This window comes from Entelurus aequoreus, linkage group LG05 (genome assembly GCF_033978785.1).
Source record: "Entelurus aequoreus isolate RoL-2023_Sb linkage group LG05, RoL_Eaeq_v1.1, whole genome shotgun sequence".
Classification (NCBI taxonomy): Eukaryota; Metazoa; Chordata; class Actinopteri; order Syngnathiformes; family Syngnathidae; genus Entelurus; species Entelurus aequoreus.
The window spans coordinates 50,817,061-50,839,267 of record NC_084735.1 but is presented as its reverse complement, the minus strand read 5'-3'; the positions used below and the strand labels follow the sequence as shown (position 1 = coordinate 50,839,267).

At 39.5% G+C, this 22,207-nt stretch overlaps 1 protein-coding gene and 1 long non-coding RNA gene across 2 annotated transcripts; one reads left to right on the top strand and one right to left on the bottom strand.

The window, feature by feature from the left end:
- Positions 1-910: 910 nt before the first annotated feature.
- Positions 911-11,193, top strand: LOC133650738 (uncharacterized). Its single transcript, XR_009826283.1, has 4 exons — positions 911-1,334; positions 1,442-1,629; positions 1,917-2,044; positions 11,026-11,193. It is a non-coding gene; the product is annotated as an uncharacterized LOC133650738 (long non-coding RNA).
- On the bottom strand, positions 6,334-21,881 carry ppp1r14aa (protein phosphatase 1, regulatory (inhibitor) subunit 14Aa). The gene is made up of 4 exons (XM_062048332.1): positions 21,411-21,881; positions 13,231-13,311; positions 9,587-9,619; positions 6,334-7,020 (listed from the first exon to the last, which is right to left on the bottom strand). The coding sequence occupies exons 1-4, from the start codon at positions 21,609-21,611 to the stop codon at positions 6,847-6,849; spliced, it is 489 nt and encodes a 162-aa protein (XP_061904316.1). The 5' UTR covers positions 21,612-21,881; the 3' UTR covers positions 6,334-6,846.
- Between the last annotated feature and the right edge of the window lie 326 nt (positions 21,882-22,207).

Sequence of the window (22,207 nt, the reverse complement as noted above, 5' to 3'; positions counted from 1 at the left end):
CAGAAGAAAATTGGTGAATATACTGGCAGCTGAGATGACGGAGAAGAATGGGTAAGTTGTTTATTGGTTTTGATTGGCACATGTGTTCTTGTTTAGGTTTCAGAGTAATTTTAAATCTAAATTAAATAATAAACATTTCACTACATCTTAAAACGTGTGTATGACAAATAAACTTCAATGTGAATTTTTTAAAGTACATCTCCATCTGGGGCAGCACGGTGGCAGAGGGGTTAGTGCGTCTGCCTCACAATACGAAGGTCCTGAGTAGTCCTGGGTTCAATCCCGGGCTCGGGATCTTTCTGTGTGGAGTTTGCATGTTCTCCCCGTGACTGTGTGGGTTCCCTGCGGGTACTCCGGCTTCCTCCCACCTCCAAAGACATGCACCTGGGGATAGGTTGATTGGCAACACTAAATTGGCCCTAGTGTGTGAATGTGAGTGTGAATGTTGTCTGTCTATCTGTGTTGGCCCTGCGATGAGGTGGCGACTTGTCCAGGATGTACCCTGCCTTCTGCCCGATTGTAGCTGAGATAGGCTCCAGCGCCCCCCGCGACCCCAAAAGGGATAAGCGGTAGAAAATGGATGGATGGACATCTCCATCTGGACAGGTGAAGGAAATGTATGCACAAGGAATTGTGAACTTGTTCCCCAACCTCAGAGACCCATTTTCCAAGAATGGCTATGTGAGTTACACACTCTTAATTGTTGTTATGGTTTTTATTTTGAGTCGTCCCAGAGTATGTTGTGACTAATAGTGCCTATTTTTGCAATCCTCTCAAAGTAACATTTTTATGATAGCAACAGTTGTACTGGGTACTTGGCCTGGAGAATTAAAACTATTCAGAGATGCAGTGCTAAAGAAAGACGATCATCATTTGGAGGTAATCCTATATTATTCTTGAAAAATGTATTCAATAGAATAGTCATATGAGCACTTATTGGTTTTGTTGCATTTGTTGCAATGCTTTTCAGCCAATAGCCAAAAAAATTTTCATGAAAGTTGGGTCACATCCAGCTGACAAAGTGTTTTGAACTGTATGTGATTGTCATGAGTAGTATGTCCCCATATTGTTTAGCTTTGGCAGAAGGACCATCTGATGAAGACAAGTCGGGAGGACCAACTGTTGGACGAGTTACCCAATTCATTCCAGAGATTGTCCTGTCTGAAGATGAGTGCAAGGAAGCGATGTCACTGATGAAACATTCGGCTGACGTGGACATGGTCATCAAAAAGATGAAGCTGACGCTTGCCCATCGGCATAACATGGTCCTGGACCCACAGCAGTCAAGCAACATTCTATCTTATTTTCCTCGTTTTAAAGACATCAAAGGCTTGGTAATTATCTCATCAACATTTTCTATATTAATGTTGTACAACTATTGCACATTTTAACTGTCGTTTACTGTGTAATTTTAAAATTGGTACCTAACTTCCCACTACAGGTTGAACAGGATTTTGTTCTAATGTTTGGAGAGGATGAATCGGGCAAGTTTGTGGAGAAGTGGCCAACCACATTCAAAAAGAAGATCATCCAACAATGCAGAAAGCTTCCCTCCATCACTGAGCTTGAGGAACTCCTGATGGCAGCTGACCTTCCTGAGGATGGGGGCTGAAGTGAACGTTGACTTTGGTAAGATGTTTGTAAGGATACATTCATTTAAATGAGGAAGCATGTTCAAAATGTGGACTTACAACCATAATTAGAACAAAATTCCAAAGTCTTTGGCCTCACCAAGAAGATTTTTTTTTAAAAAGGAGCTTCTTCAGGTGTTTTTAAAGTGCCATATTTTATGTGTATATATATATATATATATATATATATATATATAGTAATGAAAATGCCACTGACCTTGCAGTGTATTAAATTAAATTGTTGGTCCACATTTGAAGTAGGCTATCAAACTTGTTCTGTTTCAGGTTGGGACAGTGACCTCTCATCCATTTTGCTGCTCTTACACTTGATCCCACCGACTGCTCTAGGTCGGAAGAGGCCAGGAAAAGTTTCTGCATCCCGGGCTGAGAAGCATCTTGTGGTCTTCAAGAAGGTTTGTATTGTTCTCTAATAAAGGATTTTTAGTTTACAATATTTTATGTAATCATTTCTATTATATATTATATATAACATTTTTGACTCTATTTAGTGTTCTTTTAACTCTATAAATTTAACACTGGAAAGAGTAAATTTAACACCAGACAACACTCTACAGTGTTACAATTTTCGACTCTATTTAGTGTTCATTTAACTCTATAAATGTAACACTATGGAAAGAGTAAATTTAACACCAGCTCAGGTTAAGACCATATAGACTCGGGGATAGTGTTGAATTTAACTCTTTAAGTGTTGATTTGACACTATGGAATTTACTGTGTATACATCCATCCATCCATTTTTCTACCGCTTGACCCGTTCGGGTTCGCGGGGGTGCTGGAGCCTATCTCAGCTGCATTCGGGCGGAAGGCGGGGTACACCCTGGACAAGTCGCCACCTCATCACAGGGCCAACACAGATAGACAGACAACATTCACGCTCACATTCACACACTAGGGCCAATTTAGTGTTGCCAATCAACTTATCCCCAGGTGCATGTCTTTGGAGGTGGGACGAAACCGGAGTACCCGGAGGGAACGCACGCGTTCACGGGGAGAACATGCAAACTCCACACAAAACCGATCCCCAGAGTGTGTTAATAGGAATTTTCGACCATTCTTCTAAAAGCGCATTGGTGAGGTCACACACTGATGTTTGTCGAGAAGGCCTGGCTCTCAGTCTCCGTTCTAATTCATCCCAAAGGTGTTCTGTCGGGTTCAGGTCAGGACTCTGTGCAGGCCAGTCAAGTTCATCCACACCAGACTCTGTCAACCATGTATTTATGGACCTTGCTTTGTGCACTGTTGCACAGTCATGTTGAAAGAGGAAGGGGCCCGCTCCAAATTGTTCACACAAGGTTGGGAGCATGGAATTGTCGAAAATGTTTTGGTATTCTGGAGCATTCAAAATTCATTTCACTGGAACAAAGGGGCCAAGCCCAACTCCTGAAAAACAACCCCTTACCATATTTCCTTCTCCACCAAATTTCACACTCGGCGAAGTGCAGTCTGAAATGTACCGTTCTCCTGGCAACCTCCAAACCCAGACTCGTCCATCAGATTGCCAGATGGAAAAGCGTGATTCATCACTCCAGAGAAGGCGTCTCCACTGCTCTAGAGTCCAGTGGCGACGTGCTTTACACCACTGCATTCGACGCTTTGCATTGGACTTGGTGATGTATGGCTCAGATACAGCTGCTCGGCCATGGAAACCCATTCGATGAAGCTCTCTGCGTACTGTACGTGGGCTAATTGGAAGGTCACATGAAGTTTGGAGCTCTGTAGCAACCACGTCAAAAGTGGTAAAGGAATGGCTAAATTAGGCTAGAATTAAGGTTTCAGAATGGCCTTCCCAAAGTCCTGACTTAAACGTGGGGACAATGCTTAAGAAACAAGTCCATGTCGAAAAAACAACAAATTTAGCTGAACTGCACTAATTTTGTCAAGAGGAGTGGTCAAAAATTCAACCAGAAGCTTGTGGATAGCTACCAAAAGCGCCTTATTGCCGTGAAACTTGCAAAGGGACATGTAACCAAATATTAAAGGCCTACTGAAACCCACTACTACCTACCACGCAGTCTGATAGTTTATATATCAATGATGAAATCTTAACATTGCAACACATGCCAATACGGCCGGGTTAGATTACTAAAGTGCAATTTTGAATTTCCCGCGAAATATCCTGCTTAAAACATCCCGGTATGATGACGCCTGCGCGTGACGTCACGGATTGTAGAGGACATTTTGGGACAGCGTTGTGGCCAGCTATTAAGTTGTCTGTTTTCATCGCAAAATTCCACAGTATTCTGGACATCTGTGTTGGTGAATCTTTTGCAATTTGTTTAATGAACAATGGAGACTGCAAAGAAGAAAGCTGTAGGTGGGAAGCGGTGTATTTCGGCCGGCTGCAGCAACACAAACACGTAGCCGGTGTTTCATTGTTTACATTCCCGAAAGATGACAGTCAAGCTTTACCATTGGCCTGTGGAGAACTGGGACAACAGAGACTCTTACCAGGAGGACTTTGAGTTGGATACGCAGACGAGGTACCGTGAGTACGCATGAGCTGCGGCTTCCAAACATTTGATCGCTTGCCCGTACGTGCGTGCCGCTATGTGCATGTCACGTACGTAACTTTGGGGAAATATATGTGCTGTATGAACTTTGGGGAGGTGAACAGTACTTTGGGCTGTGGGATTGAGTGTGTTGTGCGGGTGTTTGATTTGTATTGGCGGGTTATATGGACGGGAGGGGGGAGGTGCTTGTTATGCGGGATTAATTTGTGGCATATTAAATATAAGCCTGGTTGTGTTGTGGCTAATAGAGTATATATACTGTATGCCTTGGGTTTATTTACTGTTTTAGTCATTCCCAGCTGAATATCAGGTCCCATCCGCCTCTCACAGCATCTTCCCTATCTGAATCGTTTCCACTGCCCTCTAGTCCTTCACTCTCACTTTCCTCATCCACGAATCTTTCATCCTCGCTCAAATTAATGGGGAAATCGTCGCTTTCTCGGTCCGAATCGCTCTCGCTGCTGGTGGCCATGATTGTAAACAATGTGCAGATGTGAGGAGCTCCACAACCGGTGACGTCACGCGCATAACGTCTGCTACTTCCGGTACAGGCAAGGCTTTTTTATCAGCGACCAAAAGTCGCAAACTTTATCGTCGATGTTCTCTACTAAACCCTTTCAGCAAAAATATGGCAATATCGCGAAATGATCAAGTATGACACATAGAATGGACCTGCTATCCCCGTTTAAATAAGAAAATAGCATTTCAGTAGGCCTTTAACATTGCTGTATATATACTTTTGACCCAGCAGATTGTCACATTTTCAGTAGACCCATAATAAATACATAAAAGAACCCCAAACTTCATGAATGTTTTTTGTGACCAACAAGTATGTGCTCCAATCACTATCACAAAAAAAATAAGAGTTGTACAAATTATTGGAAACTCAAGACAGCCATGACCTTATGTTCTTTACAAGTGTATGTAAACATATATATATATATACATATATATATATATATATATACATATATATATATATATATATATATATACATATATATATATATATATATATATATACCGTAATCGATTGCAATTCGAATCGCGATTCTCACGTTGTGCGATTCAGAATCGATTCTCATTTAAAAAAATAAATTTTTTGTTTTTTTATTTATTCTTTTAAATTAATCAATCCAACAAAACAATTCACTGCAATACCATAACAATGCAATCCAATTCCAAAACCAAACCCGACCCAGCAACACTCAGAACTGCAATAAACAGAGCAACTGAGAGGAGACACAAACACGACACAGAACATACCAAAAGTAGTGAAACAAAAATGAATATTATCAACAACAGTATCTTGTGTGATGACTGTATTATGATGATAGTATATATGATAGTATATATCTGTATCATGAATCAATTTAAGTGGACCCCGACTTAAACAAGTTGAAAAACTTATTCGGGTGTTACCATTTAGTGGTCAATTGTACGGAATATGTACTTCACTGTGCAACCTACTAATAAAAGTCTCAATCAATCAATCAATTAGTTACAATTTCAACATACCAGTGATTAAAAATCCCTCATTGACATTATCATTAGACATTTATAAAAATTTTTAAAAAACATTTGTGTCACAGCGCTTACACTTGCATCGCATCTCATAAGCTTGACAACACACTGTGTCCAATATTTTCAAAGATAAAATCAGTAATATTTTTGGTTCATTTAATAGTTAAAACAAATTTACATTATTGCAATCAGTTGATAAAACATTGTCCTTTACAATTATAAAAGCTTTTTACAAAAATCTACTACTCTGCTTGCATGTCAGCAGACTGGGGTAGATCCTGCTGAAATCCTATGTATTGAATGAATAGAGAATCGTTTTGAATCGGGAAAATATCGTTATTGAATCGAGAATCGTGTTGAATCGGGAAAAAAAACGATTTTGAATCGAACCTTGACCCCAAGAATCGATATTGAATCGAATCGTGGGACACTAAAAGATTTGCAGCCCTAATTAATATATATATATATATATATATATATATATATATATATATATATATATATATATATATATATATATATATATATATATATATATATATATATATATATATATATATATATATATATATACTTTAAGCCTTTGACAAAGGAGGTCACTGGGGGGAAAAGGTTTTGAAAATATTGAAAGACACAGTACAAAACAATGAAAAATATTATCTTTATTAGCAAATCAGTGTTGTTTTGATGACTGTGTAGAAGCAGAAGATCAAAAGTGAAATGCCATTAGACAAGTGAAGATTAATGTGAGTGTATGATGTTGCTATGTTAAATCCTTCGCCTGACACGCAATAACACTATGACAAGGAGGTATAATGGCTATATGTGCAGTGCAGTAATCAAATCGTGATTCAACCTATGAGAAGTCAAATAGCTGAGTCAATTATAAGTGCCTGACTATTCAAAGCATTTACATTAGAAAACTATGAATGACAGTTTAAAGTTTTAAATTTAGGGCACAGTAACTTCCTTCCTCTCTCGAACGAAGTGCAGTCAAAATCCTTTAAATGTTTGTCTAAATGTTTTTGCATGTGAATTTGCATGCACTTGACTTGCAAAATACATCATTATAATAACTTTTGTAGGTGGATTGTTGATGACATTAGTTACTGTACTTGGTGCTGCCTTAACTACAGTGTGTGTGTTGAGTGTGGGTTTCGTCAGAGGGTCTGGTTCTGGCCTGGGGCTTGTTGGACGTGGTGCGGGTTGTTGAAGTGATAAGGCTCATGGCGATGGTGGCTGTGACAGATGACCGGATGCTCGATGCCTTCGCTCTGGAGCTCTTCCTGCCTGTGAACTCCCTCGAGCTTCTCCACCAGCTCTCGGATGAAAGTCTGCCGACAAATACCTAAAATCACGCAAAGCTTGCACCTACACACCAACGATTTGATGGTCTGTGTCATAAACTGTCAGGGATTACATTGATACTTTGCTTTTTTTGAACACCCCACTTCTTGTATGATTCGGTTTTCAACAAAAAAATTCTGCCAAAACTAACTAGCTTGGTTATTGTGTGGCTAAACAGTGGGCATCATTCCGCTACAACAAAGAATCTCACACGTTGGTGGCGGTTTTTTTGAGAACTGCAAAAAATTCCACCATGAGGCCAAAAAAAAGGTACGAGTGCCAGCAAATTGATAAAGAAGGTGAGAAACACAATTGAATTCAAGCAAGAACTCAAGCAAAGTACCACGGTGGAGAGTCTTTACTAAAAGGTAACTGTCCATTTAATAATGTCATTTATATGTATTTTAAAATATGTTTTGTGTGTAAAACTAAAATTATCCTCTATTACAGACCTGGGCATTGTGCGGCCCGCGGGCCGCATCCGGCCCTTTGTACGTCCCTGTCCGGCCCGCGTGAGGCCAATTATAAATTACAAAATAAATTTTAAAAAGCATCTATTTCGAGTGTGCAATACAACGGTGCTGCTTTTGTTTTGAAAAGCGTTATTTGTATTACTTCCGTGTGGACGTATGCTCGTGCGCGCAGCGGCAATCTCAAATTACAAAATAAATTTAAAAAAACATCTTTGTCGTGCGTGCAATACAACTGTGCTGCTTTTATTTTGAAAAGTGTTATTGTGCGTATGTCCTGTGAGGGAAGGCGCACAGCGACTAAAAAGAGAAAAGTTGATGACGAATGGCGTGTTTTCAACAAGACAAGTAAAGGTAAAGCTGTGTGCTTATTTGTGGTACACACGTTGCTGTGTTTAAAGAATATAGTGTAACGACCTGCTGAAGTAGATGTTGTCTTCTTGAGTTGCGTAAATGAGGAGTGAGGAGACGTGCGTGTGGAAGGAACGCGATATGTTGAGCTGTGTTAGTATAGCTTGCTCAATAAAAGTTTAAAAAGAGCGTCAGACTTGATGTGCACTTCTTCTGGACACTACAATTGGTGGCAGAAGTAAAACTTTGCGCATACTGCACTGTTTGTGTGCTACGTCATCGGGAGGTACGTGCCACGTGAGGAGCTCGCCGCAAAGAGAGAGAGAGAGAGAGAGAGAGAGAGAGAGAGAGAGTGTTTACAGGTGCAGCCACGCTGCTTGCCACGGGGGGAATTCCGCCCTCAATGAAGACTCCCAGGTTTGATGGCAAGGCGAACTGGGAGGCATTTCATCCCACTTCTGACATCAATTGTAGCGTCCAGAAGAAGTGCACACCAAGTCTGATGCACTTTTTTAACTTTTATTGAGCATGCTATACTAACACAGCTCAACTTATCTCGTTCTTTCCAAAAGGAAAACCAATCCTCACTCCTCATTTCCGCAACAGCAACGCTTCCTCCTTCTTCGCCAATCACCTTACAGGCGTGCTACGTTCACAATGTTTTCTTATCTGGTTAAATAAAGGTTTTACAACAAAGAGGATGCAGGATAAAGTGACAGAAATTGAAATTTTTGTATTGTAATATACATCAGGAAGTGTTGTGTAAGAAAGTGTTAAAAATAAAACCATCAAAAGCCATCTGCTTTTGTATAAAGATAAGTTAGGTTAAATGAAAATATTATTATTATTATTATCTATCTTACGGTATATCAAAAATAATTTGAGCAAAATTTAATTGAAATATTGTCAGTGTGGCCCCCCAGCAGTGCTCAGGTTGCTCATGCGGCCCCCGGTAAAAATTAATTGCCCACCCCTGCTCTATTAGATGTGTTTTGTGTCCATATTTTTGGGTGTCTGGAACACAATAGGATTTATATTGATTTTAATGTTCTTTTTTGTATGATTCCGTCTTTGGAAACAATTCTATCCATAATATGTAAAGGTAGAATTTACTTTATAGTAGTGATAAAATATTTGTTTTCAGTCTAAATGTTTTGTGGGTCAAGTGACTATTTTTTTCACTTATTCCTAATAGAAAAAAGTATTTATGCACTATAGTAGTCATATGCTCAGACACTTTGTCGCCGTGTGTTATCTACTCATTCATATCTATGGCTCACAGTGTTGTCTCAATATCATTGTCTTTCCTGATTTATTCATCTTAATTAAGATAATTTCCTCTTCTTGGCTGGTCACTCTCTTCTTTTCCAGTTAGACTTCTGTTTTTCTATTGTTGTTTCGCTACTTCACATTCAAGCTATCTTAGTGGTTAGTATGGCTTCTCCTCTCCTTCTGCCTGTGTTTTGCTCTTTGAGTTTCCGAGCTTGCTCCGTATTTTAGAACTGTCTGTATTCATTTATTTAAGATACTTAAATAATCGATATTTAAACGTTTGTCCATTGATTCGGAGTCGTGCACGTCTGAAATGCAAGGGTCTAAGAATCCATCATTTTCCCCACTCCTATAAATAAATGGTCCGTCTTGCCAGTATGCGTTTGCACACTGTGTGTAGTTAAACATGCAATGAGCTTTAAGCAAAAGTAATACAAATGAATAGAAACAAAGATCTTACCTCTGTATTATTATTACAGGTTTGAAGAAGCTCCTGCGGAAAAAAATAGGACGTTAAAAAATAAAAAAAACTCTTACAGTATTGTTTAAGAAACTTATATAAAGTCACATTGTGCATTCAATTCAATTAACCCAAGGCTTTGTTTAAACAAAACATCAATGAAAGACGTTGGTTTGAGTTCATGTAAATGAAAATAAAACAGAAGTTATGTTGTTTGGTCCAAGTCGCTCTCCCTTCTCCAACGTGGACCTCGGCACTCTGTCCCCGTATCTCAGTGACTGTATTATAAACCTGGGGGTAAAGTTCGACTCTGATTTTAAGTTGGAAAAACAAATCAGCAGCATCGTACAAAAAAGCTTTTATCAACTACGCCAAATAGCGAAAGTGAAACCGTTTCTGTCAGGACATGATCTTGAGAAATTAATCCACGCCTTTATCTCGACTCGTCATGACTACTGCAATGCCCTGAACGTAGGCATTAGCCAGGCCTCCCTCGCCCGCCTGCAGCTCGTGCAGAACTCTGCTGCTCGTCTGCTAACACAGACCCACAGGCGTGAGCACAACACCCCTATACTAGCGTCCCTTCACTGGCTCCCTGTGCGTTACCGAATACATTTTAAACTCCTACTATTTGTTTTTAAATGTCTAAACAACCTCGCTCCAGCATATCTCTTCGACCTCCTTCAGCCTTACTGCCCCCCCCCCCGATCACTAAGATCAGCCGATCAGCTGCTATTGACGGTCCCTGACACAAGGCTGAAGCTTAGAGGTGACAGAGCTTTCGCCGCTGCTGCTCCCAAGCTCTGGAACAACTTACCTTTAAGCATACTTGCCAACCTTGAGACCTCCGATTTCGGGAGGTGGGGCTGTGGGGGGTGGGAGGCGTAGTCGGGGGTAGGGACTTGGCGTGGTTGAGGGCGGGGGGCGTGGTTGGGGGCGTGGTTAAGAGGGGAGGAGTATATTTACAGCTAGAATTCACCAAGTCAAGTATTTCATATATATATAAGAAATACTTGACTTTCAGTGAATTCTAGCTATATATATATATATATATATATATATATATATATATATATATATATATATATATATATATATATATATATATATATAAATAAAATACTTGAATTTCAGTGAATTCTAGCTATATATATATATATATATATATATATATATATATATATATATATATATATATATATATATATATATATAAAATACTTGAATTTCAGTGTTCATTTATTTACACATATACACACACATAACACTCATCTGCTCATAGTTGAGTTAAGGGTTGAATTGTCCATCCTTGTTCTATTCTCTGTCACTATTTTTCTAACCATGCTGAACACCCTCTCTGATGATGCATTGCTGTGTGGCACGCACAAAAGTGCTTTCATAAAATGCACTAGAGTCTGGAATCTTCCATCTCTCCCTAGCATGGCCCAAAACCGGTCAATCCTTGCTTCCTGAGGAAGACCTTCACTGCCAAGCACTTGGTACTCCACTACTTCTTCCCGGAGGCTATCCAGGTCCAATCGCAGCTGCGGCTTGGAACTTACAAGCGTATTTCTTCATCTTACTTAATGTCGAATAAATTATGTTTTGCAGACAGTCTTTAAGCTGCTTTCTGACCATTTGTTCAGAGCGCGCCGTTTAGGGCAAGTTTGGAAGAAGAGAGTTTAATAAAAATCTCAGTCATGCCTCTATGGTTTGATTTCAAATTTTCGGGACTAATGGGGATCCCAAATACACAAACATAGGTACTAACAGGTAAGAAAAGTTGGTTTTCGAGTAATCGTCATGAGGCGATACACTTCCTTATTCTTCCATGTCACTCGACACCCATTGTATTATGTCTCCCATGGCTTAAACTTCATAATCATAGTATTGATTGGGGTGGAACCACCAGTTTGATTTGGACCACTTTTTGCCATGCCAATTGTTTGCATTTCGCTGTTTCCACAACGTAAATGAGATCATTATTCTATCGGAGGTAGCTGCCGAATATCACAACCTCAAACAGGTATTAAGTAAAAACCGGGCTCAGTCCCTTCTCCCACATCGTCCTTACGACTGTTCCATTAAACTCCTCCCAGGGGCATCGTTACCTGTGGCAAGACTCTATAATGTTTCAGGTCGGGAACAGTCAACATTGAGTGACTCTTTCTTTGCGGCCCTATGTTAACTCTTGTGGTCTAAACGACAAAACTGTGAAGAATAGCTATCCTTTGCCACTTATAGATTCAACATTTGCTTTTTTATCTTTGACAGCTGTTTTTATTTAATTGGATTTACACAATACTTATCATCTGTTGAGAATTAAGGAAGGGGATGAGTGGAAAACCGCTTTTAACATTCCTGTGGAGCATTTTGAATATTAAGTAATGCCTTTAGGCCTCACGAATGCGCCCGCGGTTTTCCAAAATCTTAATTAGCGATGTCCTCAGGGACACGATCAATCAATTCAGTGTTGTGTACCTTGATGCCATTTTTATCTTTTCCAGAAATCTCCAAGAACATGTCCATCTTGTCTTGCAGCGGTTTTTGGAGAATCGGCTATATGTCAAAGCTTAGAAGTGCCAATGTCACTTGCCATCGGTGTCGTTTCTGGGGTTCATGGTAGTGAAGGGCCATCTCAAACTTGAACATGCCGGTCTTCTCTATCTAATATCTATTCCGTCACGACAAGGGTTCCACATTGTATTGGAGTCCATTACATTTACCCGGGGCAATTCTGTCATGCTCAATGTGGTCGACCGATTTTCAAGAATGGCACACTTCATTCCCTTGTCTAAAATACTTATATCGCTAAAGACTGTTCAACCACTGGTCAAGCAAGCTTTCCGCACTCATGGTACCCCTCTGGACTTGGTCTTGGACAGGGGACCCAAATTCGCATCCCAAGTATGGAAGGCCTTTTTTGCAAGGCATTTGGGGCCACTCAGAGCATTTCCTTAGGATATCATCCCCACACCAATGGACCGACCTGGAGGCTGCACTGCGCTGTGTATGCCACAGACACCTTTCCTCCTGGTCCTCCCACCTCCCTTGGGTGGAGTACGCTCACAATTCTCTCACCTCCTCGGCCACAAGCATTTCCCCTTTTAAAGTCGCATAAGGTTACCATCGGCCTCTTTTTCCCTTCAACATTATCAGACATCAGACCCTCATAACGCTTTAATGCTGTCTGTTTCTGACAGTTTAGGCATTAACATGCACACCAGTGACCTGCTCGAGGCCATTTTGTGCGGCTCCTGACAGAGATCCTCCTGTTCATTTTGCACAAAGTAGTAGAAAGCTGTCCTATTAAATGTGGTGTTACGGACAATGTATGAACTTTTGTGTAAATACATAGTCATCTTGTTTCCAATGAGCTCAACATGTTCATGTTGGAAAAGTTTAAGAAAGGTTTTAGAACCGTGGATGTAGTTTAGTGTCAAAAACGTGGGTAACAAAAACTAATATAACTTTGGTGCAGAATAACGTGCATGCTCTTCAGCGTTTACACAATAAAACAATAAAAGAAGCTGTGGAGTTGCTTTCCTTGGTTTCAAGTAGCTCTCAAAATGTACCTGTAAATGTTTGGAGAAGTCTGCTTAATGAACTACTAGAAAGTACTGCATTATGCTATTCACTGTTACCTGCAACTTGTTCATGCGTTGCATATCATCTGGTAGGTCAATTAAATCGTCAATATTCACCTCTTCTGGTATATCTCCTTCCTGAAATCAAAACACAAAATGAGAAAAACACACAATCTCCTCCATCTTCATCATACATCATACAAAGTAAGTGGCTGTTCACTATCACCTATGGAGAAATAAACACCCCACTCGCACATACACTACCGTTCAAAAGTTTGGGGTCAAATTGAAATGTCCTTATTTTTGAAGGAAAAGCACTGTACTTTTCAATGAAGATAGCTTTAAACTAGTCTTAACTTTAAAGAAATACACTCTATACATTGCTAATGTGGTAAATGACTTTTCTAGCTGCAAATGTCTGGTTTTTGGTGCAATATCTACATAGGTGTATAGAGGCCCATTTCCAGCAACTATCACTCCAGTGTTCTAATGGTACAATGTGTTTGCTCATTGGCTCAGAAGGCTAATTGATGATTAGAAAACCCTTGTGCAATCATGTTCACACATCTGAAAACAGTTTAGCTCGTTACAGAAGCTACAAAACTGACCTTCCTTTGAGCAGATTGAGTTTCTGGAGCATCACATTTGTGGGGTCAATTAAACGCTCAAAATGGCCAGAAAAAGAGAACTTTCACCTGAAACTCGACAGTCTATTCTTGTTCTTAGAAATGAAGGCTATTCCACAAAATTGTTTGGGTGACCCCAAACTTTTGAACGGTAGTGTACAATCAGTCTGAAGCATGGTCAATGGCATCCACCCATTATATCAGCCTGCCTTGCCATTGGAGGAGCTTTTAAAATTCATACGCCGCAATATTTTGTCAAGAAAAAGTTTGTTGAAGCTATTGGATTGTATTGTTGAACAATATTGGATGTTTGGGACTGCTGTCAGTTGGGACAAAAGACACATGGACGCGCACTGGATTCACGCGAACGCCATTCATTCACAAGTTGTTGCTACGATACATTTTCACAGTCATCTTTGTCGCAAACATGTTTTGTATTTGTCAAAAATTCCGCGGTTAGGCTCAGTGGGCCTTCACGTAAGGTGAATGTACCATTTTGTTTATTTTTGGAAGTTTGTTGTAGCTTTTACTTTTGTGTGTCAAGCAGGTGAAGCATTGCTTGGGAGTGCTGCTGTTATGGTTTTAAGAAGCTCAGTTGTAAGTAGATCAACTACTTCCAATACTTCATCAGCCAGAATTAAAGCTGAGGCTGAAGCAGCTGCTATTCTGGTTCGGCAAAAGCGACTAAAGGATAGTCATGCTCTAGATGAGCAATAGCAGCTTCTAAGGAGGAAGAAGGAAGAACTGGACTTGGACATGGAGTTGGCTGCATCTATGGCAAAGGTGAATGTGTTAAAGGCTGCAGAAAGATCCCGTGTGTCTCGAATTGCTGCTCAATCTGATGGCATAAATTCATATTATGAAAAAGAAAATTAATTATTAAATGCTAATGCTGGGCTTTTTGTTCCTGTGCACACAAGACGTACAGTACATCTTCGAGAGATGGTGTTAGGCCTGAAGTAGTAGAGGGACCTTGTGCACTAATATCACAACCTTTTCAGCTTGCATCACAATATGAGTTATTACAGTGCTTTGAACCAACTACACATATTACTTGTGATAGCTCTGATCGATTACTTATGGTTTTGGAAAAGCAAAATGAAATCACATCTTTATTGGTGGAACAACAATCACTTTTACTTTTACCTAAACAAGAGCTGCAGATTTTTGATGGAAATCTGTAGCAGTAATCAGACATTTATACAAGCTTTTGAACATAATATTGAAGGAAGAACACAAAACCCTCAAGACCGTTTATACTATCTTCAACAAAATACCAGAGGGCAACCGGGAGATCTCATTAGAAGCTCTCAACACATCCCAAATCAATTTGTATACAATAAAGCTGACCAGATTGATTGTTATGGGAGGGTGTGGTATGTACCTCACTATGGTGTATAGTATACCATTCAAAAAAGAAGAAGCTGTAAGGGCGAGAGACTTTGGATCCCTCTCAGGTGAAGAATAATCATGACAATGATGGTTTTATCAAAATTAAAAGTATGGCTGCCAGCCGCCCTGTGAAGCTCAAATAGTCTCACCGCCTGCACCAGTTTTTCACAAACGTAGATGAGAAAGACTGTTGGATCAATGAGAAGTTGCTTGTAAACGCAAAGGATTATAGACGTGACATGATTACAAATCTCATGAAGAATACAAACGGCTTGAAGCTGAGCTGGGAGCCCACGAGCAAGCAAAAAGGTCAGTGCTGGAAAGAAACTGTTGATCACAACACCATTGTCCAAGAGGAGATCTAGCAGAGACTGTTCCAGTTTGTTGATCACTGGAAAGAACTCAGACATATCTGGAGTAAGGAATCAGAGGCTGGAGGAATCATTGGACTACCAGCAGTTAGGCAAATGTGGAAGAAGAACCAGGGATTACAGGAAGAGTTGTGGACACTGTTCCCGGACAAAATGTATATGTGACGTTAAGGAATAAAACACAGCACGATGGGATTGGCCTATCAATGGGACTACCTGGACCAGCTATTTGGATAGATCAACCACGAAAATCTGCCTTCTGCAGGTAGCGGATGAGCAGTGAAGACCTTGAATTGGAATATATATGGACATAAACTTTTTGTATTCTGAGAGACCTTATGAATTTTTCAGAATTTTTGTACAGATTGGACTGTAGCCATATTGGCTCTCCTTTTGTATTATTTTTTTGCATGATGTCTGTCTCCAACAAGTATATTGGTGATTATTATTTTGTAATAATTAGGGGCCGAAATGTAGGAGCCACCCTTGCATTCCCCTAAATTGTGTGTATGTATACTCTTAGCGCTACACTGATTGGTTGTGGGTTGCACTGTGAGCGTGGTGTTTTCATTATACTAAGCGCATTCCCCTACAGTGCGGGTGGCATGGATAATGGTGGCAGGGTGAGCAGGGGAAAAAACTTTTAGTTGACCATAATCGTCATGATCTTCTCTATCATCTTAATCTTCTATGCTCATTACAGCCTTTTCCGTCATTTTGGCAGATTATTTATTCAGTCATCTTCATCATACAAAGTAAGTACTATCAACTATGGAGCAATAAACACGCCACTAGCACATACGATCAGTCTAAAGCGTCATCAAAGTCATCCACCCCTTGTATCAGCTTGCCCCAGTATTGTAGGTACTTTTGAAATTAATACGCTGTGTTAATGTTTATAGATTAATAAATTATTGATTTACTATCAAATCGTAGCCCTTGAATCATAATCTAATCCTGAGATCCTCAATAATTACCACCTCGAAGCATAAATCTTTCTTCTGGTCTGTAACAACCTAAAAAAAAATAAACAGATGCCTTTTTTTAGTTGCTGTGGTAGAATCCAGGTTAATGCTGCTATGCTTTTATTTTGAAGCCTACTTTGAACTGAACAGGAAGTCACAATTTTTCCCCCACCACCCCCTGTAATACTCTTGAGCAATCTTTGTTTCCATATATTATCTTCCATATATTATTATGTATTTTTTTGGTAAAAAATAAGATGTTGATTAGGCGTCAAGGTGAAGCTGCAAGATGTTCTACTTCAGGAAGATTGGGAAAACCTTGAACAAAAAAGCTGAATACCAAGTGTTTTGGCGTGACAGAGCCTCAGCAGCTTGCTCTCTTTCAACAATTGTCTATTGTAGCTTTGCATCAGCTGAGTGTGTGTGGGGGGAGGGGTCTCATCCACAATACGACATTGTGTGTGCCTCCTCTAACAGGACTACCTCTTCAACGACTTTTATATGTTTATTCTGCTTTTTCCTTAAGCTTTGGATGCAGGCCACAAGCCCAATTTGAAGACTTTGGACGCAAATGAAAAGGTTTTATCCTCTCATGTCCCCTCACACGTGATCCGAAGGGTGCAGATAAACCAGATGCACACTGTTTATCTCCTACAATGCTCCCTTCCTCTTGCTTGTTTTCTCATCATTTAAGCCTCTCTAGTTTCAGACTGGCCATGTAAGGAAACATGTTCCAAGACAGATACAGATCTCAGGATGCTTGGCCTTGTAAGGAGATGCAGCGCAGCTCATCTCTGTTCACTCTTATGACATTTCATAGATCATGGCAGTCGTCAGCACTGTCTACCATAAGGGGGTTAATTCTAATATCAATAGTAAAGATATTAAGGGTAGTATTAAAGTTGGATCGATACTAGTGTCATAAGATTTACAATGTCTTCTTTCACAAATGTGTGTTTTTTATTGTATTGTTTATATTTTTACATTATTAAATGTACAGTGTTACCACAACGTTCAAGTTTTTTTTAAATATACGAGCAGTCTCTCAACTAATTGTTATGCTTTTAGTTGCCAGACAAAAAATTGGATTACGCGCCTCCTCGCTGCTAGTTGGTATAGCGAATACCACAGGGAACCCCGAAAGATCTGCCTAAAACATACGGTCTTACTTGCTAGCATTTGCTTATAGCAAGAGATCAACATAACTTTGCTTTCCAACCATGGGAAGGAAAGAAGTGACTGGGAAAGACAGTGCTGAGATGAAGAAGTGGATGATACTCATTGAATTAAAGACAGGAATCATCAAAAACATTACAGAGTGTGTAGCTAACTAAAGCAGTTTGAGCATATCACTGCTAGTCCGCACCATACTGAAGCAGATTGAGTCGATAACGCAAGCCAAGAACGTTAAAATAATATCCAAACAGCTGACATTCAACCATAAAAATACAGAGAGGCTGCCGATGGTATGTGTGACGGGGAAGCAGCTGGAAGGAGATGCTGTAGAAGTCAGCTCTCTAAGGTAAATGTTGTACATTAATTTAAGATTACATAAAAAAAATCACTGTAATGGTTTTTAAAACACTTTATTGTATTGTTTTTTTTACATTTCTGATAAAAAGTTTGTTATTCTATTTAAGAGGCATATTACGTGTTAAAACTGTGCTCCGATTAAATGTATGTTCATTCATTTCAATGGACGTTTATTTGAGATTGTTTTGTGTTATGAGCGGCATCATGGAACCAATAAAGCTGAAGTACTACTGCATTTGGTGTTGAAGTCACAGCGTTTGAATGACAGCGATAGTAGTATGTAACTCTCTTTATTTTTTACTTTTTTTTTTTTTTTTTTTGCTTAACCAATTTTATCAATAGATCCATCAAACTTTATTTATATAGCACTTTTCATACACTGGCAAGTGGCAAGACAAAGTTATTTACCCCCCCCCCCCCACCCCCCCCCAAAAAATAAGAAGAGAACAAAACACAAACACAGCACTACTGACAATAACAAAACATAGCAATATGTAATAAAAATAAATAATTGTTTTATTTTGTGACTATTGTTACACTGTCTTGCTATTGTTGTAATTAGATAATGTTTAATTTATCACAAATATGCGAGTGGCCTTTTTTTCTTTATGATGATCAACAAATTAAAAACAAAATCATTCAATGGTCTTAAAAAAATCAGTATTAGTGTCAGCGATACTGACTCTGTACTTACAGTACTTGGTATCTGATCAATACCAAAATGCTTCATTTTGCAGTGGAACCTACGTTTTTGTATGCCCTATTTTTCGTAAGATTTAGTTTTTGATGAAAAATGCCACATGTTGGAGAGTCAGTCTCTTTTTTCTTAGTACTACAGCAAAATAACCTACTAGGGACCAAATATGTCATTGAACTGCCTTTAATCATGTTCGCACATAGCCAATACGCACTCAAAACACAAAAATAAACAAAGTGATATAATAAAATAGCAATAAAAGTAATTGAAAATCGAGTTTTCAGAGAAAAAAAAACTGGATTTTATTTTTGGCCAAAATCGTGCAGCCCCACTTCAGACTGTAGTAAAGGGAATACATTCAACACCAAACAGGAAACCCACATAACAAAATAAGAGCACTGAAATTGAACTGAAGGAAAACTATGTCATGCAAAGTAGTGAGTGGAAGCAGTTTGTTAAAGAAAGTGAGAAAGGCTACTGAATTGTAAAAAAAATCTGGTAGTAAAGTACGAAGGCGCCGTCCACATGGCTCTATGTTCCCCTCATCCCGCTCATCGTTGTCTTCGTCAACAAGGGTCTCCAATAAAGATAAAAGTGATGATCAATACTAACTCATTTATTAAATTCTTCTTGTTAAGGAATCTTAAACTCAATATACCTGTGGGCCGCTGGAGGTAGAGTCCGTCCGGCTGAGGCTGGGCCGTAGAAGCTGGCCCTGAAGTATTCACTTTCAAGTCCCACGGTGTATAGACATTAGTGTTGTACGGTATACCGGTATTGGTATAATACCGCGATACTAATGAATCATATTCGGTACTATACGGCCTCTAAAAAGTACCCCCATAATTCATTTTCTACCACTTGTCCTTAATAATAGAATGAAAAATGACTATATGTTACTGCATATGTCAGCAGCTAAATTAGGAGCCTCTGTCTGCTTACTTACTACTAAAAGACAAGTTTTCTTGTATGTTCACTATTTTATTTAAGGACAAACTTGCAATAAGAAACATATGTTTAATGTACCGTTAGATTTTTGGTTAAAATCAAGCCAATAATGCTATTTTTTATGGTCCTCTTTATTTAGAAAAGTACCAAAAAGTATCTAAATAATTTTTGTACCGGTACCAAAATATTGGGATCGGGACAACACTAAAAGACATACATAATTACTTGTTCACTGCTTGTCAGCCGGGGGACTAAAAATCAATACAGTGTCAGCCAAAGGGGATCGGCGTTCGTGAACCGCAATAAAATGCATTAATCGGCATTGAGCTTTATCACGAAAATCGGCCGAAACTGATCGGTGGCCGATCAATCAGCGCATCCCTAATCTAAAAGTTTGTTTTTCTTTTAAAAAGGCATGTTACGGGTTAAAAATGTGTTGTATTGGAGTGGCCGAGCACCAATTTGATTTTAATTCATTTCAATGGGAGACGTTGATTTGATATACAAGTGTTTTGAGTTAAGAGCTCCATCACATAACCAATTAAGCTCGCAAATTGAAGTCCCACAGTATATGATAATATCCATATCAACAATACTATCCCTGTATTTACTTGGTATCAGATCCATACCAAATTTCGTAGTATCGCCCACCAATACTTGACTTGCTATACTCAGTGTTGCTTTATAATGTATTGTTAAATGTGAGGATTAAAGGTCAAAACTGACGTTTTGAGAGTTTATGTAAGGCAGTGTTTTTCAACCTTTTTCTGAGCCAAGGCACATTTTTTTCATAGAAACAATTCTGAGGCACACCACCAGCATAAAACATAAAAAAATTAAACTCAGTAGCCGATATTGTTGGATATGAATTCAAACCATAACCAACCATGCATCAATATCTGTCATCACGCCGTGACTTATTTTGTTTTTTTGGTGTTTTCCTGTGTGTAGTGTTTTAGTTATTGTCTTGCGCTCCTATTTTGGTGGCTTTTTTCCTCTTTTGTTGGTATTTTCCTGTAGCAGTTTCATGTCTTCCTTGAACGCTATTCCCCGCACCTGCTTTGTTTTGGCAATCAAGACTATTTAAGTTGTGCGCACGCTATCCTTCTTTGTGGGGACATTGTGGATTGTCATGTCATGTACGGATGTACGTTGTGGACGCCGTCTGCTCCACACGCTGTAAGTCTTTGCTGTCGTCCAGCATTCTGTTTTTGTTTACTTTGCAGCCAGTTCAGTTTTAGTTTTGTTTTGCATAGCCATCCCTAAGCTTCAATGCCTTTTCTTAGTGGCACTCGCCTTTTGTTTATTTTTGGTTTAAGTGTTAGATACCTTTTTACCTACACGCTGCCTCCCGCATATTGTGATCACGACACACCATGTTCCCGACATCTACAAAGCAATTAGCTACCTGCTGCCACCTACTGATATGGAAGAGTATTACAAGGTTACTCTGTCGAGCTGTAGACAGCACAGACACTCAATAACGGCACATTGTTTGCGGATTATAATTACTGGTTGGCAAAAAATATTTTTAACCCAATTGGGTGAAACTACATAATCTCACGGCACACTAGTGTGCCGCGGTTGAAAAACACTCATGTAGGAGGTGGTTTTAGTAAAAACATGTTGTTGTTTTTTTGTTTAATGAAGCTATAAATAAAGCATACTTATTGTTATTTGCAGAAATTATCGTATTTGGACTCACCTGACCAGCGTAGAGCACATCCAGGCTCTCATCGATCCACTTCTCGACGTCGAGCCGCCTCTGCAACTCTTTCCGGTTGTACTTGACCGTGACCCGGCCATGTCTCTTGGGTACATGGCCAGCCTGCTCCTGGAATCCTTCATCTGTTCGGTGAACGTCGTCATTTTCTTCAAGTGTTGTCCGTGTCCGGTCTGCTGCCATGACTGCTCGATGCTGGGCTGACTGACTGACTTTTTTTTTACCAGCACAAGTGGATACGGGGTGGCGACAGATCGACTGGAGTCTCTTTCCGTCTCATAAAGTAAACATGTAAGACCTCTCATATATGTAAGTATGTATAGAAGCCATTATCCCAACCTGTCTTTGTTTAACGTTGTACTATCGCAAACCATCTAAAAAGCCCACACATGCTTGCGTCCACTTCAGTGTCGGTCTGGCAGAGATATGCGTGGAGCGAACTCGGGTGATATATTGTTCTCCTGTGTGTGCCTCCCCAAATTTCATTGGCTGTTGACGCTGTCAGCCAAGCTGCATCAGATTAAAAAAATAAAACAAAGTATTTGTTTTTATTATGAGAAAACTATGGTTAAAACTCAGGGGCGTCACTAGCTTTTAATGACAGGGGGGGCTTAGCCCCCAGGAGATGCACAGGATGCGAGCGAACGTAGTGCGAGAGCACAAAACTTCACAAACAGCTAATAAAGACTTAGAAATTAATCATTGTTATTATTATTAGTTCAGTCGGTTTATTTTCAATCTGTGTTCAGTACAACAACAAACATGGGTTTGCACAGTGA

Bases quoted from the DNA above. Each gene is read 5' to 3' on its own strand.
- ppp1r14aa (XM_062048332.1), bottom strand. From the start codon at position 21,611: ATGGCAGCAGACCGGACACGGACAACACTTGAAGAAAATGACGACGTT. The intron at 9,620-13,230 runs GTAACAGTGAAT...TTTTTTCCGCAG, and splicing joins AACGCATGAACAAGTTGCAG to GAGCTTCTTCAAACCTGTAA. The intron at 7,021-9,586 runs GTAAGATCTTTG...ATTTGTCGGCAG, and splicing joins CCTGTAATAATAATACAGAG to ACTTTCATCCGAGAGCTGGT.